Source organism: Microcaecilia unicolor, chromosome 1 (genome assembly GCF_901765095.1).
Source record: "Microcaecilia unicolor chromosome 1, aMicUni1.1, whole genome shotgun sequence".
NCBI lineage: Eukaryota > Metazoa > Chordata > Amphibia > Gymnophiona > Siphonopidae > Microcaecilia > Microcaecilia unicolor.
The window spans coordinates 272,800,970-272,816,829 of record NC_044031.1 but is presented as its reverse complement, the minus strand read 5'-3'; the positions used below and the strand labels follow the sequence as shown (position 1 = coordinate 272,816,829).

At 42.7% G+C, this 15,860-nt stretch overlaps 1 protein-coding gene across 4 annotated transcripts in view; it reads right to left on the bottom strand.

The window, feature by feature from the left end:
• ACAD11 (acyl-CoA dehydrogenase family member 11) overlaps positions 1-15,860 on the bottom strand; it is a 305,211-nt gene that overhangs the window by 158,301 nt on the left and 131,050 nt on the right. For all 4 annotated transcript variants that reach the window (XR_003942519.1, XR_003942520.1, XM_030206676.1 and 1 more), the window contains exon 14: positions 1,455-1,536. Coding sequence is in view for 2 of the 4 variants with exons in the window: in XM_030206676.1 (XP_030062536.1) it covers positions 1,455-1,536 (82 nt within the window). In the remaining 2 variants the exon portion in view is untranslated. The remainder of the gene's footprint in view (positions 1-1,454; positions 1,537-15,860) is intronic.

The following is a 15,860-nucleotide window of genomic DNA, read 5'->3' as shown; positions in this document are numbered from 1 at the left end:
GGTGTGGCTGTATGTCTGTGTTTATGCCACTGCTGCTGGTGGGTGCTGATGATAGCCATGAGTGCAAAGTGGTGCTGCTGTGTGCAGTGGCTCACAGGAGAAAGAGACAACAGAGGAGGAGGAGAACTCTTGTGCAGAGGATATCGAGGCCCAGAACACAATTTATGGGCATGACAGAGGAGAAATGCATGTGCAGGTTTAAATTTGATAAGGAGTCAACAGTTCACCTGGAGGCAGACCTAGAGCCCACTGTGTGGAAGGGCAAACTCTGCCAATGCACCTGAAGGTCACCACAGCCCTAGAATTCTTGCCACCAGATCCTTCCAGACATTCCTCAGGACCACAATAGGCATTATTCAGCCAGTCACATTATGCTGCATTGCTCAGTTTCTACAGGCTTTTCCAAGAGAGACACTTAATATATTCTCTTGTCTGAACAATAGCAGCTTCAACACGAAATAGTGACAGAATTCTAAGAGCTGGCATGCACATCACCTCCTAGTGATGCTGGGCAAGTCAGTTAACGCACCATTGTCCCAGGTACAAAATAATTACCCGCATACAATATATAAACCACTTTAAATGTAACTACAAAAAGGCGGTATATCAGATCCCATCCACTTTCTCTCCTGTACTCAGGGACTACACCCACATAGCTATAAGACCTCTTGCAGACAGAGGCCATCTATTGCAATTGAAAGTCCTTTCATTCCCTCAAAATGCAGAGGGTTTACAATGCCCCACACATTAAAATAGATGTGCATGTTTGCTACCTTCTAATTGAGCATACACCATCCACCCACCCATCCTTTCATAACCCCTAACCAGCTATTTCTTGACCCATGGATGACTTTCTCTGTGTGTACCAACCAACCATGCAAGTGTCTGGGGCCATCTATGCAGTGATGCCCACACCATCATAGGTGTCAATATTTCAAAATGACTGAGGTGCCAAACACAATACAAATTACCCCTCCCTGGATACAAATTAAGGTGCTTGCTCAACACTGGGGGTGTTCAGCACCCACTGTACCCACAGAGCTGGATCCTATGTCATGAACTGCACATTCACTCATATCCACTCTGTTTTTCTTCTGCAAGTGACAGAGGCTCTCTCTCAAGACTGGCTGATGAACCCCATAGTCCACCTCCAAGGAGCTGCAGAACAGAATTATAAGACAATACACAGGCAGACCAGGGCTGTCATAGAAAGGACATTTGGTATTCTGAAATCTTAGTTTAGGTGTCCAGATAGGTTGGTGGAGAATTTCTCTACACCCCAGGCAAAGCATGACATTTTCATAGCCCGATGAATGCTCCACAACCTCACCCACAATTGCAGAATGCCTGAACATGATCCCTGGCTACTTCCTAGACAGGATAATTTAATTATCGTAGACTCACAAGCAACAGACTAGGGTAATTTTCTATTAAGGGCTACAATTATTACTTACTTAGACAAAGAATTGGATTGGCCTGGAGAATTTCCAGTTTTTCCCATAACAATGGCTACTTTACAGTCTGGATTGCCAGCTCCTAAAACAAAAGAGCAGAATTTACTGTATAACAACTCTAAAATGCCCCCTAAATAAGTACAAAATACTTACACAAATAGGACAGGTATGTTCAGTGTGAATACATTTGCATGAGAAGAATGAAAACATTAAATATTTCTTATAAATTACATGCATCAGTGATAATATAGACACTCCATGCATTTTATCAGAATAATCTAATCACAAGGCTATATAGTGGCACAGAATATAATTGTGTCTCAGTGCAGTGTCAGAGAAAGAAAAATGTTTCTCATGAATGATCTAAAAAGACACCTAACTTAGGCCCCTTGTACTAAGCGGCAGTAAGCCCAACGCGGGCTTACTGCTAGCTAAACAGGAAGTACCATCGGGCTATCGCAGCAGCACGGTGGTACTTTCCACCGCTAGTGGAAAGTGCTGGAGTGTACCTTGAGGTAATTGGGAAGTGGGTGGTGGTAAGAGCTCCCCCCCCCCCAAAAAAAATGGCCTTGCGGCAAGGGCTTTACTTGTCACATGGTCATTTTTTGCAGGAGAGAGACTTCCCTTTTACCCACTGCAGGCCCCATTTTACTGCAGCTTGGTAAAAGGGACCCTAAGGGACCTGTTTACTAAGACACACTAGCGTTTCTTAGTGCGTGCTAAAATTTAGTGCACACTAATGCTAGACACATCCATATATTCCTATGGGTGTCTCTAGCATTAGCCTGAGATAATTTTTAGCGCACACTAAAATGCTAGTGAACCTACAGAGCGGCTTAGTAAAGAGGGCCCCAAAAGGGGTGTAAACACAATATACCCCTAATGATAATTATACTGGAAACACCCGAAAGTTCAAAAAATTGACAAATAAGCCAGCTTGGTCATAACTTTGCAGCAGAATAATATAGCGTTCAAAGGATTTTTAGAAAAATAAGAAAAAACAAACCAGAGTTACTCACATACAGCATTTCCTTTCACAGGGTCAGCACTCCTTCTCTTCCAACAGTATAGTTCTAATACACCCACTCAATGCATTTTTTCTAGCGAAAAAGGTGCCGGTACTCAAATGCCAGGCCACCCTTCAGGAATGGGGTGATCACTGAGAAACCCACCCCACTGTAGCCAAGCCCCCTGCAATCAGTCACAGAATCTATGACAAGACAGACTTGGTGTATAGAGCCTGAGATCTTTCATTAAAACTTGGGGACTTTTTCATACTTTTAATCTTTCATGCTTTTATTCAACAGGACCATGGGTCAATTTTAGCAGATAATGGAAAAGGTGCCGGTACTCAGTACCCCCAAGTACCCCCTCAAAAAAAGCCCTGCACCCACTATATTGGCTGCTTATATATATGTCGTCTTCCGCCAGGGTCGCTTTACTCATACTACCCCTCTCCTCAGGTCGCTTCACTGGCTCCCTATCCGTTTTCGCATCCTGTTTAAACTTCTTCTACTAACCTATAAATGTATTCACTCTGCTGCTCCCCAGTATCTCTCCACACTCGTCCTTCCTTACTCCTCTTCCTGTGCGCTCCGATCCATGGATAAATTCTTCTTATCTGTTCCCTTCTCCACTACTGCCAACTCCAGACTTCGCTCCTTCTGTCTCGCTGCACCCTATGCCTGGAATAAACTTCCTGAGCCCCTACGTCTTGCCCCATCCTTGCCCATCTTTAAATCTAGATTGAAAGCCCACCTCTTCAACATTGCTTTTGACTATAACCACTTATACCACTCGCTTCTACCTACCCTCCTCTCCTCTTTCCTCTACACATTAATTGATTTGCTTGCTTTATTATTATTGTCTATTAGATTGTAAGCTCTTTGAGCAGGGACTGTCTTTCTATGTTTGTGCAGCGCTGCGTATGCTTTGTAGCACTATATAAACGTTAAATAGTAGTAGTAGTAGTAGTAATGTTATAGTTCAAAGGTCATATCTCAGAAAATCACCTTAAAACTTCAAAATATCATTATAAAACTGTGCAAAACTACTAAAAATGATAGTATAACTTCACTAAAAATCAAAAGCTGACATTTTCAAATGCTAAAAGAACACTAGAAATCATGGCACATAAATATCAAAAATACACATACCATTCAATGGATGAGTGTCTGACCACCTAAAATTGCTAATAAAAAACTCTTCAAAACACTGCTGGAATCTGTCTAAAAATTAAAAAAAAAATGGTAACACTAGAGACACCCATAGGAATATATGGGTGTCTCTAGCATTAGCGTACACTAAATTTTAGCACATGCTAAAAACACTAGTATGCCTACAGCGTGACTTAATAAACAGGGCACCAAATTAATTTAAAAAAAGATATACATTCTATACTTGTACACTTCTATACTTTAGAGTTTTTAAAAATGAAAATAATTTGTTCTGCTAAAGATGATATAAAGAATGAAACAAAGATTATAGCTGAAAGGATTCTGGATAGAGGTTATCCCATTAGACATGTGAAAGATGGCATAGTTAGAGCTGAAAAACAAAAGATTGTCACTTTTGAGGACACAGCTGAAAAGAGATACTAGTAAGGTTGTCTTTGTACACTTTATTATCACCACTTATCATATGACATCATTAAAATATTCAAGAAATATTGGCTGATAATTAAAAATATTCCCCATTTTGCAGATAAAGAAATGTTAGTTGCCTTTAAGAGGAGTAAGAATAAGATATTCTTTCCCCATCAGCATTTCCAATATTACATAAATGAGATGGTGTTTGGGGTCATTACATGTTTGCAATGCTCTGTATGCCATGTAAATTTAAAAACTAACACCCTTGTTTACTAAGCCATGCTAGCGGCTGCCATGTGTCAATGCTGACACAGCCCATTCAAAGTAAATGGACTATATCGGCATTAGCGCATGGCAGCAGACAGCATGGCTTAGGGGGGATACGTTATTTGTACGTCCTTATTCAGGAAACAGGTATGAGTCGAGACAATATTCAAATTGTAAGACAGCACATGTGATATGTACAGTCATTTGTCCATGCAAATTAACATACATAAATAAGACCATTAAATAAACACATTATAGAACACTAGTAAAAAAGGCCTGCTTCTGACACAAATGAAACGGGCGCTAGCAAGGTTTTCCTCGGAGTGTGTATGTTTGAGAGAGTGTGTGTGAGAGTGACTCTGTGAGAGAGAGAGAGAGTGAATGTGTGAGTGTGTGTGTGTGACAGAGAGTGAGAGTGGGTGCGAGTGTGTTTGAGAGAGAGAGAGAGAGAGAGAGTGTGTGTGTGAGAATGAGAGTGTGTGCCAGGGCCCCCCCTCCTTCCCAGTTCCAGGGTCGTCATCCCCTCCCTCCGAGTTCCAGGGTCGTCCCCTCCCTCCCTCCGAGTTTCAGGGTCCCCTCCCGCCCTCCGAGTTTCAGGGTGCCCTCCCTTCCTCCGAGTTTCAGGGTGCCCTCCCTTCCTCCCTCCCTCCGAGTTTAAGGGTCTCCCTCCCTCCCTCTGAGTTTCAGTGTCCCCCCTCCCTCCCTCTTCCCCATCCCAATTCAGCATCTCCCTTCTGTCACCCTACTCACACCATGTCTACTATCTACCCTTCTCTCCCTGAGCAAGCATATTTCCTTTCTTTCCATCCTTCCTTGATCCAGTATCTCCCGTCTTCCCTATCCTCTCTACTCCTCTATCCAGCATCTTCCCCTTGACCAGTGGCGTAGCAAGGGCGGGGCGGTCCGCCCCGGGTGCACGCCGCTGGGGGGGTGTCGGCTCCGCTGGTTCCCTGCTCCCTCTGCCCCGGAACAGATTACTTCCTGTTCTGGGGCAGAGGGAGCAGGGAGCCAGCGGAACCGACACCCCCCCAGCGGTGTGCACAAGGGCAGGCAAGAATGCACTTGGGGGGGGGCTTGGGTGATGTGCCGAGAGGGGGAGTTGATGCGCCGGGGGGGGGGGGGGTCATGCTGCACCCCCCCCAGGTGTTTCGGGAGGGCTGCTGTTGAGTGCGTTAGTGGCGTCAGGCAGGCTCGAGCCTTTTTTTTTGTGTGTGTTGCTGTCAAGCTGTATGGCAGTTTGGGAGGGGGGTGGGGGTTGGATCAGCTGTGAGGCATGTCTTTTTTTTTTTACCCTGGGTTCTGATGTTAACGTCACAATGCGTTTGCTGATGTCAGCCTGTGCTATGGAGCCTAGCAGACCAACTCCGAAGAAGTCACAAACACAGGCAGCAAGACGCATAGAACATTGGAGGTGAGAATTATTATATAGGATGAGTGCTATAAAAAAGGGAGTACAGGATAAACCACTGGTTGAACATATATGTGAACAACAACATAAATTTGAAGAACTGCAGAGAAGAGGAAATATGGATAGAACATTAATGCAGATTGAACAAAGATTTATTTTTAAGTATGATAATGTGAAATCTAATGGTTTAAACCAAGAGAAAGACTTGTCTGTATTTTTATGATTTATGTGATATTTTTCATAAAGACATGCTAGAAGCTTCCATGGTGTAGTATAATTAATTATTGAAGCTAATTTGTATTTTTATGTGTATATTTATTAGCATTTGTAATTATTTGAGAAGCATATTACTGTAAATATCTTAGAAATTCTAAGTACTAGTTTGGGACACTGTTTTTATTGTGAAAATGATTTTTATTTGTAGTGAGAGCTTGAACATGTTTTGCTGTACACACATTTTTTTCTTTTAAGCTACAGCATGCTCAGAAGACGTCACCATAGAAATGCAACACAAGATGGCTGCTGGAACGCACTGATTTTTAAAATGATTTTTAGTGTTTAAAAACATTTTTTAGACAGATTCTAGGAATGGTTGGGGGGGGGGGGTGTTAGCGATTTTAGATGGTCAGACACTCACCCATTGAATGGTATGTGTATTTTTTATATTTATGTACCTTGATTTCTAGTGTTTTTTTTTTTAGCATTTTTTGGGTGATTTTATGAATATTTAATAACATTTGAAAATGTCAGTTTTTGTTTTTTATTGAAGTTATACTATCATGACATCTCAGTATTAATCCCCATACAATCTACTCTCAAAATAGACGTATCTAGGGTCCAACAATGCATCAACCTTCTAGAAAAATGGATGCATGATCACAAACTAAAACTCAATACCAAAAAAAACCAAATTCTTATGCTTCAACATCAAACCAAACCAAATCCCTAAACCAGTTACAGTTAACCAAGCAAACTTCGATCTCTCTCCTACCTTTAAACTCCTAGGCGTTCAAATCAACTGCACTCTTTCCCTTGAAGCACAAGTCAATGCTTTGACCAAAAAATGTTTCTACCTAATGAGAAAGCTCCGGACCATTCAGAAGTACTTCGAAACTAACCAGTATGAATGACTGGTACACGTGCTGGTACTATCATTACTTGACTACTGCAATCTACTACACTTCGGCTGCACAAAAACATTACTTAAGAGACTTCAAACCATTCAAAATACAGCAAACAGACTAATCTTCAGACTATCAAAATCCGACAGCGTCTCTCCTTCCTACATCAAATTGCACTGGCTCCCCATTGAGGTATTTTTCAAGCTGACCTGCTTCCTCTTCAAAACACTGAAAGGACTGATCCCCAGCTACCTACTAACTCATTTCTGCTTTGCAACCCCACCCAGATAAAGGAGACAAGAAATTGATAATTTCTTCACTTTCCCCTCATCTAAAGGCATGAAGAGACTAGCGCTCTTTGACAAATCTCTTGTCATTCAAGATGCAAGACTTTGGAAAGACACTGCCAGAATGTATTCCTCTACACACTCTTATCTCATGTTCCAAAAAAGATTAAAAAAAAAAACTTCTTATTTAGGAAATATGTACTGTAACTAGATTTCTGCCCATCCCCAAATCAACAGTTGTAATTCTCAGAGGAATATTCTGATCTCTTTTCCCTATGAAGTTTGTAAACCACTTAGAACTAAAAAGGTGTTAGCGGGATAGAAGCCCAAATGTAATGTAATATTTAGTAGTTTTGCACAGTTTTATAATGATATTTTGAAGTTTTAAGATGATTTTATGAGATATGACCTTTGAACTATGACAAACACATATAAGCAGCCAACAGTAGTGAATGTATTAGAACTATACTTTTTGAAGAGAAGGAGTGATGACTCTGTGAAGAGAAGTGTTGTATGTAAGTAACTCTGGTTTGTTTCTTCCTATTTTTCTAAAAATCCCTTGAATACCATATTGTTGCGCTGAAAAGTTACAACCAGACTCTCTTTTTTGTGAAATTTTTGAACTTTCAGGTGTTCTCAATATAATTACTATTAGGGAAATATTCCCCACTGTCTACTAAGCTGCATGGCAATGCTGACACAACCCATTTAAAGTAAATGGGCTGTATCGGCATTAGCGCACGGTAACCGCTAGCATAGCTTAGCAAACAGAGGGGATTATATTTAGACCCCTTTTAGGTACAGTGGTGGAAATAAGTATTTGATCCCTTGCTGATTTTGTAAGTTTGCCCACTGACAAAGACATGAGCAGCCCATAATTGAAGGGTAGGTTATTGGTAACAGTGAGAGATAGCACATCACAAATTAAATCCGGAAAATCACATTGTGGAAAGTATATGAATTTATTTGCATTCTGCAGAGGGAAATAAGTATTTAATCCCTCTGGCAAACAAGACCTAATACTTGGTGGCAAAACCCTTGTTGGCAAGCACAGCGGTCAGACGTCTTCTGTAGTTGATGATGAGGTTTGCACACATGTCAGGAGGAATTTTGGTCCACTCCTCTTTGCAGATCATCTCTAAATCATTAAGAGTTCTGGGCTGTCGCTTGGCAACTCGCAGCTTCAGCTCCCTCCATAAGTTTTCAATGGGATTAAGGTCTGGTGACTGGCTAGGCCACTCCATGACCCTAATGTGCTTCTTCCTGAGCCACTCCTTTGTTGCCTTGGCTGTATGTTTTGGGTCATTGTCGTGCTGGAAGACCCAGCCACGACCCATTTTTAAGGCCCTGGCGGAGGGAAGGAGGTTGTCACTCAGAATTGTACGGTACATGGCCCCATCCATTCTCCCATTGATGCGGTGAAGTAGTCCTGTGCCCTTAGCAGAGAAACACCCCCAAAACATAACATTTCCACCTCCATGCTTGACAGTGGGGACAGTGTTCTTTGGGTCATAGGCAGCATTTCTCTTCCTCCAAACACGGCGAGTTGAGTTCATGCCAAAGAGCTCAATTTTTGTCTCATCTGACCACAGCACCTTCTCCCAATCACTCTCGGCATCATCCAGGTGTTCACTGGCAAACTTCAGACGGGCCGTCACATGTGCCTTCCGGAGCAGGGGGACCTTGCGGGCACTGCAGGATTGCAATCCGTTATGTCGTAATGTGTTACCAATGGTTTTCGTGGTGACAGTGGTCCCAGCTGCCTTGAGATCATTGACAAGTTCCCCCCTTGTAGTTGTAGGCTGATTTCTAACCTTCCTCATGATCAAGGATACCCCACGAGGTGAGATTTTGCGTGGAGCCCCAGATCTTTGTCGATTGACAGTCATTTTGTACTTCTTCCATTTTCTTACTATGGCACCAACAGTTGTCTCCTTCTCGCCCAGCGTCTTACTGATGGTTTTGTAGCCCATTCCAGCCTTGTGCAGGTGTATGATCTTGTCCCTGACATCCTTAGACAGCTCCTTGCTCTTGGCCATTTTGTAGAGGTTAGAGTCTGACTGATTCACTGAGTCTGTGGACAGGTGTCTTTCATACAGGTGACCATTGCCGACAGCTGTCTGTCATGCAGGTAACGAGTTGATTTGGAGCATCTACCTGGTCTGTAGGGGCCAGATCTCTTACTGGTTGGTGGGGGATCAAATACTTATTTCCCTCTGCAGAATGCAAATAAATTCATATACTTTCCACAATGTGATTTTCCGGATTTAATTTGTGATGTGCTATCTCTCACTGTTACCAATAACCTACCCTTCAATTATGGGCTGCTCATGTCTTTGTCAGTGGGCAAACTTACAAAATCAGCAAGGGATCAAATACTTATTTCCACCACTGTAGGTATCTTTTTAGATCATTCATGAGAACCTTTTTTTATTTCTCTGGCACTGTGCACTGAGGGGCCCTTTTACTAAGCTACTTAGGCGCCTACATGCACCCAATGCACGTCAATTTGGAGTTCTCGCCCGGCTACTGCATGGCCCTTGCAGTAATTTCATTTTTGATGCGCGTCCACTACGCGTGCCAGAAAAATAATTTTTATTTTCTAGCATGTGGCAGAAACCGGGCGGTAATCAATATTCTATGCGTGTAGACGATTACCACACGGTTACTGCATAAGACTTTACCGCTAAGTCAATGACTGGTGGTAAGGTCTCAGACCCAAAATGGACACGCACCAATTTTTATTTTGCTGCATGTCCTTTTTCAGTGAAAATTTTAAAAAGGTCTTTTTTTACAGGCGTACTGAAATATGGATCTGCATGTGCCCAAAACATGCGCCTACACTAGCACAGCCCATTTTTTGGTGCACCTTAGTAAAAGGGCACCTGAGACACAATTGTATGCTGTGTCATTATATAGCCTTGAAGTTAGAATATTCTGATAAAATGCATTGAGCAACTATATGATCAATGATGTATATAATTAATAAGAAATATTTAATTTTTTCATTCTTCTCATACACATGTATTCACTGAACATACATGTCCTATTTGTGTAAGTATTTTGTACTTATTTATTGATTTTTTAAATATTTGATTTTAACTTTGCTAGATTTTATATACTGTATTTTATTAATTATTTATGCTTAATAAGAGATTTTTATGTATATATTCTTTGCTTTAGTTTTACCGCTGAAGCAACCTGTAGGCGAAATGTGGCCAAGTCGGGTAATTGTTCAATAAACCACTTCTCTTTTTATTATTATTGAAATCCAAAAGAGTGCATGATGGGATGGGGAGAGGCTAATGTGCAAGGACCAGGAGGAAGACCAAGATCTGGAATATAATTATGCTGTTGAAAGGAAAAGAATTGCACAAAACTGTGTGGCAAGTAGCCATAACCAAAGGGATGCAGGTCTGCGTACAAATTGGCCTAATCAGCCAAAAAAGGATGTAACGATGCCCTACACAAGACTGTGGAAAGGCTTCACCTAGAATGCTACATCCATTTAGTTTTAGAGGCTATATCTCGGTAAGAATGGAAAGACACTAGAGGCAGTCAAAGTGGTACTGGGTTTTCACCAAAAGACACATGAGAGAGAATTTAAAGACTTAAATATGTATACCACAGAGGAGAGGAAGGATGGGGAGATATTATGCAAGCATTTAAATACTTAAAAATAATGCGCAAGAAAGAAACTCTTTCCAGGGTAAATGGGACAAGATATGATGCTGCAAAAAGGTAGACTCAAGAGTAACATCAGGACTGAAGTGTCATCCTGGAAGATGTGAGAGACAAATACAGTAATATAGTAACATATACATCTCTGTAAGCCACAATGAGCCTGCAAACAGGTGGGAAAATAGTAACGTGGAGGGGCGTAATCGAAAGGCGCCGGCCAAATAGCTGGCTGGTCATCTTCGGGGCCGGCGGAGCCAACCGTATTTTCGAAAAAGATGGCCGGCTATCTTTTTCTTCGCTAATACGGTTGGGCCCGGCCAAATGTCACAGTTCACCAGGGTTGAGATGGCTGGCATCAGTTTTCGGCCAAAATGGAAAATAATGCCGGCGATCTCAAGCCCGGCGAAATCCAAGGCATTTGGTCATGGGAGGAGCCAGCATTTGTAGTGCACTGGCCCTCCTCAAAATGCCAGGACACCAACCGGGCACCCTAGGGGGCACTTCTAAAAATTAAAATAGCTCCCAGGTGCATAGCTCCCTTCCCTTGGTTGTTTAGCCCCTCAAATTCCCCCCAAAACCCACTCCCCACAACTCTACACCATTACCATAGCCCTAAGGGGTGAAGGGGGGGCACCTAGATGTGGGTACAGTGGGTTTTGGGTGGGTTTTGGAGGGCTCCCATTTACCACCAGAAGTGGAACAGGTGGGGGGTGGGCCTGGGTCCACCTGTCTGAAGTGCACTGCACCCACTAAAAACTGCTCCAGGAACTTACATACTGCTGTCAGGGAGCTGGGTATGACATTTGAGGCTGGCAAAAAAATTTTTTTTTTTTTTTTTTTTTTGGGTGGGAGGGGGTTGGTGACCACAGTTGGGGCCCTTTTTTGAAGCTTGGTCGTGAAAAAAAAGGGACCAAGTAAAGCCGGCGAAATGCTCGTCAAGACTAGCTTTTTTTTCCATTATCAGGCGAAGCCGGCCATCTTGTGGGATGGGAAGACAGTCATAGGTGCCCCTTATAAGAGGCTTGGGGAGTCTAAGCCTCCCCAGCCCAACCGTGACCTTCCCCTGGCTGCTGCCCCCCCCAAACACTTAAACGCATGGGGGGGGGAAGGAACGGAGAGGAGGTCTGTCAGGGAGCAGAGGGAGGGCAGGGAGAATCGCTGGACATGGATGGGAGGGCAGGGGGAGAAAAGAGATGGCTGGAATTGGAGAGGAGGGCAGGGACGAACAGATCGCTGGACAGGACAGGAGGGGAGGGCAGGGGAGAGAGGAGAATTGCTGGACATAGATGGATGGAGGGGAGGGCAGGGGAGAGAAGAGAATTGCTGGACATGGATTGATGGAGGGGAGGGCAGGGGAGAATGGAGAGTTGCTGGACATGGATGGAGGGGAGGGCAGGGGAGAATGGAGAGTTGCTGGACATGGATGGATGGAGGGGAGGGCAGGGGAGAGAGGAGAATTGCTGGACATGGATGGATGAATGGGGGCAGGGGAAAGAGGAAATTTGCTGGATATGGGTGGATGGAGGAGAGGGCGGGGGAGAATGGAGACTTGCTGGACATGGATGAAGGGGAGGGCAGGGCAGGGGAGAGAGGAGAATTGCTGGACATGGATGGATGAATGGGGGCAGGGGAAAGAGGAAATTTGCTGGATATGGGTGGATGGAGGAGAGGGCGGGGGAGAATGGAGAGTTGCTGGACATGGATGGAGGGGAGGGCAGGGGAGAATGGAGAGTTGCTGGACATGGATGGATGGAGGGGAGGGCAGGGGAGAGAGGAGAATTGCTGGACATGGATGGATGAATGGGGGCAGGGGAAAGAGGAAATTTGCTGGATATGGGTGGATGGAGGAGAGGGCGGGGGAGAATGGAGACTTGCTGGACATGGATGGAGGGGAGGGCAGGGCAGGGGAGAGAGGAGAATTGCTGAACATGGATGGATGGATGAATGGAGGGGGCAGGGGAGAGGAAATTTGCTGGATATGGGTGGATGAAGGAGAGGGCAGGGGAGAATGGAGAGTTGCTGGACATGGATGGATGGAGGGGAGGGAAGTCAGGAAGGAGATGCACATGGATGGAGGGGAGGGAAGAGAGGAGAAATGCTGGACATGGATGGAGTCTGCATACTCTTTATCTTTTAAAAAATACTATAAATAAAAATCACAAAAAAAGAAAGATTGAAACAAAAAAAACATAGATAAAACAATCCGTATCTCATACCCCTGGAGCATATTACTCATTATACACCCTTCCCAATTATTACTTATGACAGAACATTTCTCCTAACAGCTCCCTTAAAAATATAATCGCCATTACATGATAACCTTGCTAGCGCCCGTTTCATTTGTGTGAGAAACTGGCCTTTTTTTACTAGTAAAACATATAACACAATGCACATCAAAAGTAATACAAACTCATTAAGAACATCACACAACAAATCATCATGAAATGCCCACCGGCTATCCAGGTCTTTATATGTTGTCATCTATGTTACATCTCTCAGTAAAGTCTCTTTTCCTGGTTCCTTGAACTATGCTGTAATTAGGATTCTTCTAAAGAAAACCATTCTGGATACCAACTGTGTTAATCAGCCAGTTTCAAATCTCTCTTTTCTTTCGAAATTATTTAAAAAAGCAATCTTGTTAAAATTTTGTCTATGAAAAAGTATTTGGATCCTTTCCAGTCTGGCTTCTTTAAGTCTTTTGGCACATAAAGAGGGGCATTTTCAATATGCTGTCTAAATCCAATTTTGGACGTTTTGCAAAAAAACATCCAAAAACCCAGTAGTGAATGTGGCCATTTTTAATCCAGAAAAACGATGAAATTTTTGTTTCTAAACTGGCCATTTGCTAGACATTTTTGTGCTCAGTCCCCCAGATATTCAGCCGCATTTGACCTACCAGGATCAGCACCTGGCCAGTTAAATGCAGGATAACCAGATATCCACCGATATTCACATACACACAAAAATAGCAAGTTTAGAAAGACGCTATTTATGTGTTCAGAGATTTTAAGCGGGCATGATGGAAGGGTGGTTTAGGTAGGGCGTGGATGTTTTCTTCATTTAACTAATAGAACTATGGAGAAAAACATTCCTGTTGGGTTTATATCAGGTCAGAGTGAAGCACAGATGTTTTAGATAGTGCTCGTTTTGGCCAGGGCTTTACATGAGGGATTAAAGAGCTATTATCCTTAATCCTTCAGTGTTTATTTTCACCACCAAAATGAAATCAAAATTGCAGCCTCACTATTTAATTGGCAGCACTTACACATGCAGGTTTGTAAAATGGGAGAGCAATATATGGAAACAGTGTCATGTCCACAAGGAGCCCGTTGGGTTTGTGCTGTTCATTTTATCCATGTGTATATTTCTAAAATGGCTGCTCCTGCTGTACATGCTGGCAAAAATACATGTGCACTCCTGCAAGCAGTTTAGAAAAGGCTCTGAACTGGCAGAGGTTTTTCTAAAATACCATCAGAATTGAGCACGACTGACCAGGATGTCTCAATTCTGATATCTACATTCTACAATATGCAAAAAGGACCTTACACTCTCACAAACATATGCTAATTACATTTTTCTCTTTACCAGGAATTTTGTAATATAGACCCATCAAGTGATTTAAACAAAAAAAATAAAACTCCCAATACATTGCAATACTTGATCTAATCTTAATCACTTATTAAGCATTTCCTTTTAAAAGGATTCCCAAAACACTGCAATATTGCCCTACTCCATTCTTTTACTAAGCTGTAATCTTTTCCATATTTCCCACATTTTAATGCGTGAACAAAATAAAATAACTGCTGAAGGAATGTGTATTGCCTTTTAGGAAGATACTGTGCATCTGGAAACAATCAGAAGATAATTATGTTGTGCTACTGCTCTTTAATTAATTAGTAACTTTAATATAAATGTTTTTGGGTCCCATGTGATATCTCTACCAAAGGTTCTTTTACTCCTCTCTTGTGCCATTTTAAGACAGCAATAATTTGGGGGCATTTCCACCAGAGATGGGCCATAATGCCCACATTACTGCATAGCCTTCAAAATGTACTAGAATTCCATAGAAAAAGTTTATTCATCCTGACCAGGATTAGATACTATCTGTAAAATATTTTATAACTGTTTAAAGAGCACTGTGATGTGAACCAGTGGCCCCAAAAGAACCAAGGAGGCCCAAAGAAGGCAGAGCCCCAAAATACACATGCTTTCTAAGGGATGGGATAGGACTGAACCTAGAGCAAGTTAGAGTGAAGACTTATATAAAGCTAGTCTTCACAGAGAACTTTGCTGACACAGCAAATCCTGAGCTGGTCTCCTGCGCGTGGCCTGGTTTCATGGCTTAACACTGCTGGCCTCTGATTTGGTTCCAGGATTGCTTGTTGCTAGATTGCCTTGCCTGGTTCTTGACACATTCCTGAACTGTTCCACGGAGTCCACCTCTTACTTCACTACAGGATTTTACAGTTGGGCTTAGAACCAGAACCAGAGCCACTCAGAACAAGCTACGTGAAACATATGTAGATCCAGGGCTTTTTTTGAGGGGGTACTTGGAGGTACTGAGGACTGGCACCTTTTCCATTGTCTGCTAAAATTGACCCATGGTCCCCAAGTTTTAATGAAAGAGCTCAGGTCCTGCACACCAATTCTGCCTTGTCATAGATTCTGTGACTGGTTGCAGGGGCCTGGCTATTGTGGGTCACTCAGTGATCATCCCATCCCTGAAGGGTGGCCTAGCATTTGAGTACTGGCACCTTTTTCGCTAGAAAAAATGCACTGTGTAGATCACCTATGGCCTAGACAAATCCTCATAGAATGAAAGATGAAACAGATATTTTATCCAGTTTGGGGGCATAATCTGAAAACTTAACATTCAGTTCCTTCTCTCTTTTGTAAAAATTTGGAAACCCAGAGGTCTGTGGAGTCACATGTAGAGGACAATGTCCAAAGCTATTTCTACGGCTAACACAATACTACTTTACCTTTGGGAATATGCACTTTTTAGAAAATTACTCATTCTATATGCTCCTAAAAGTACACATACAAATTTTTCA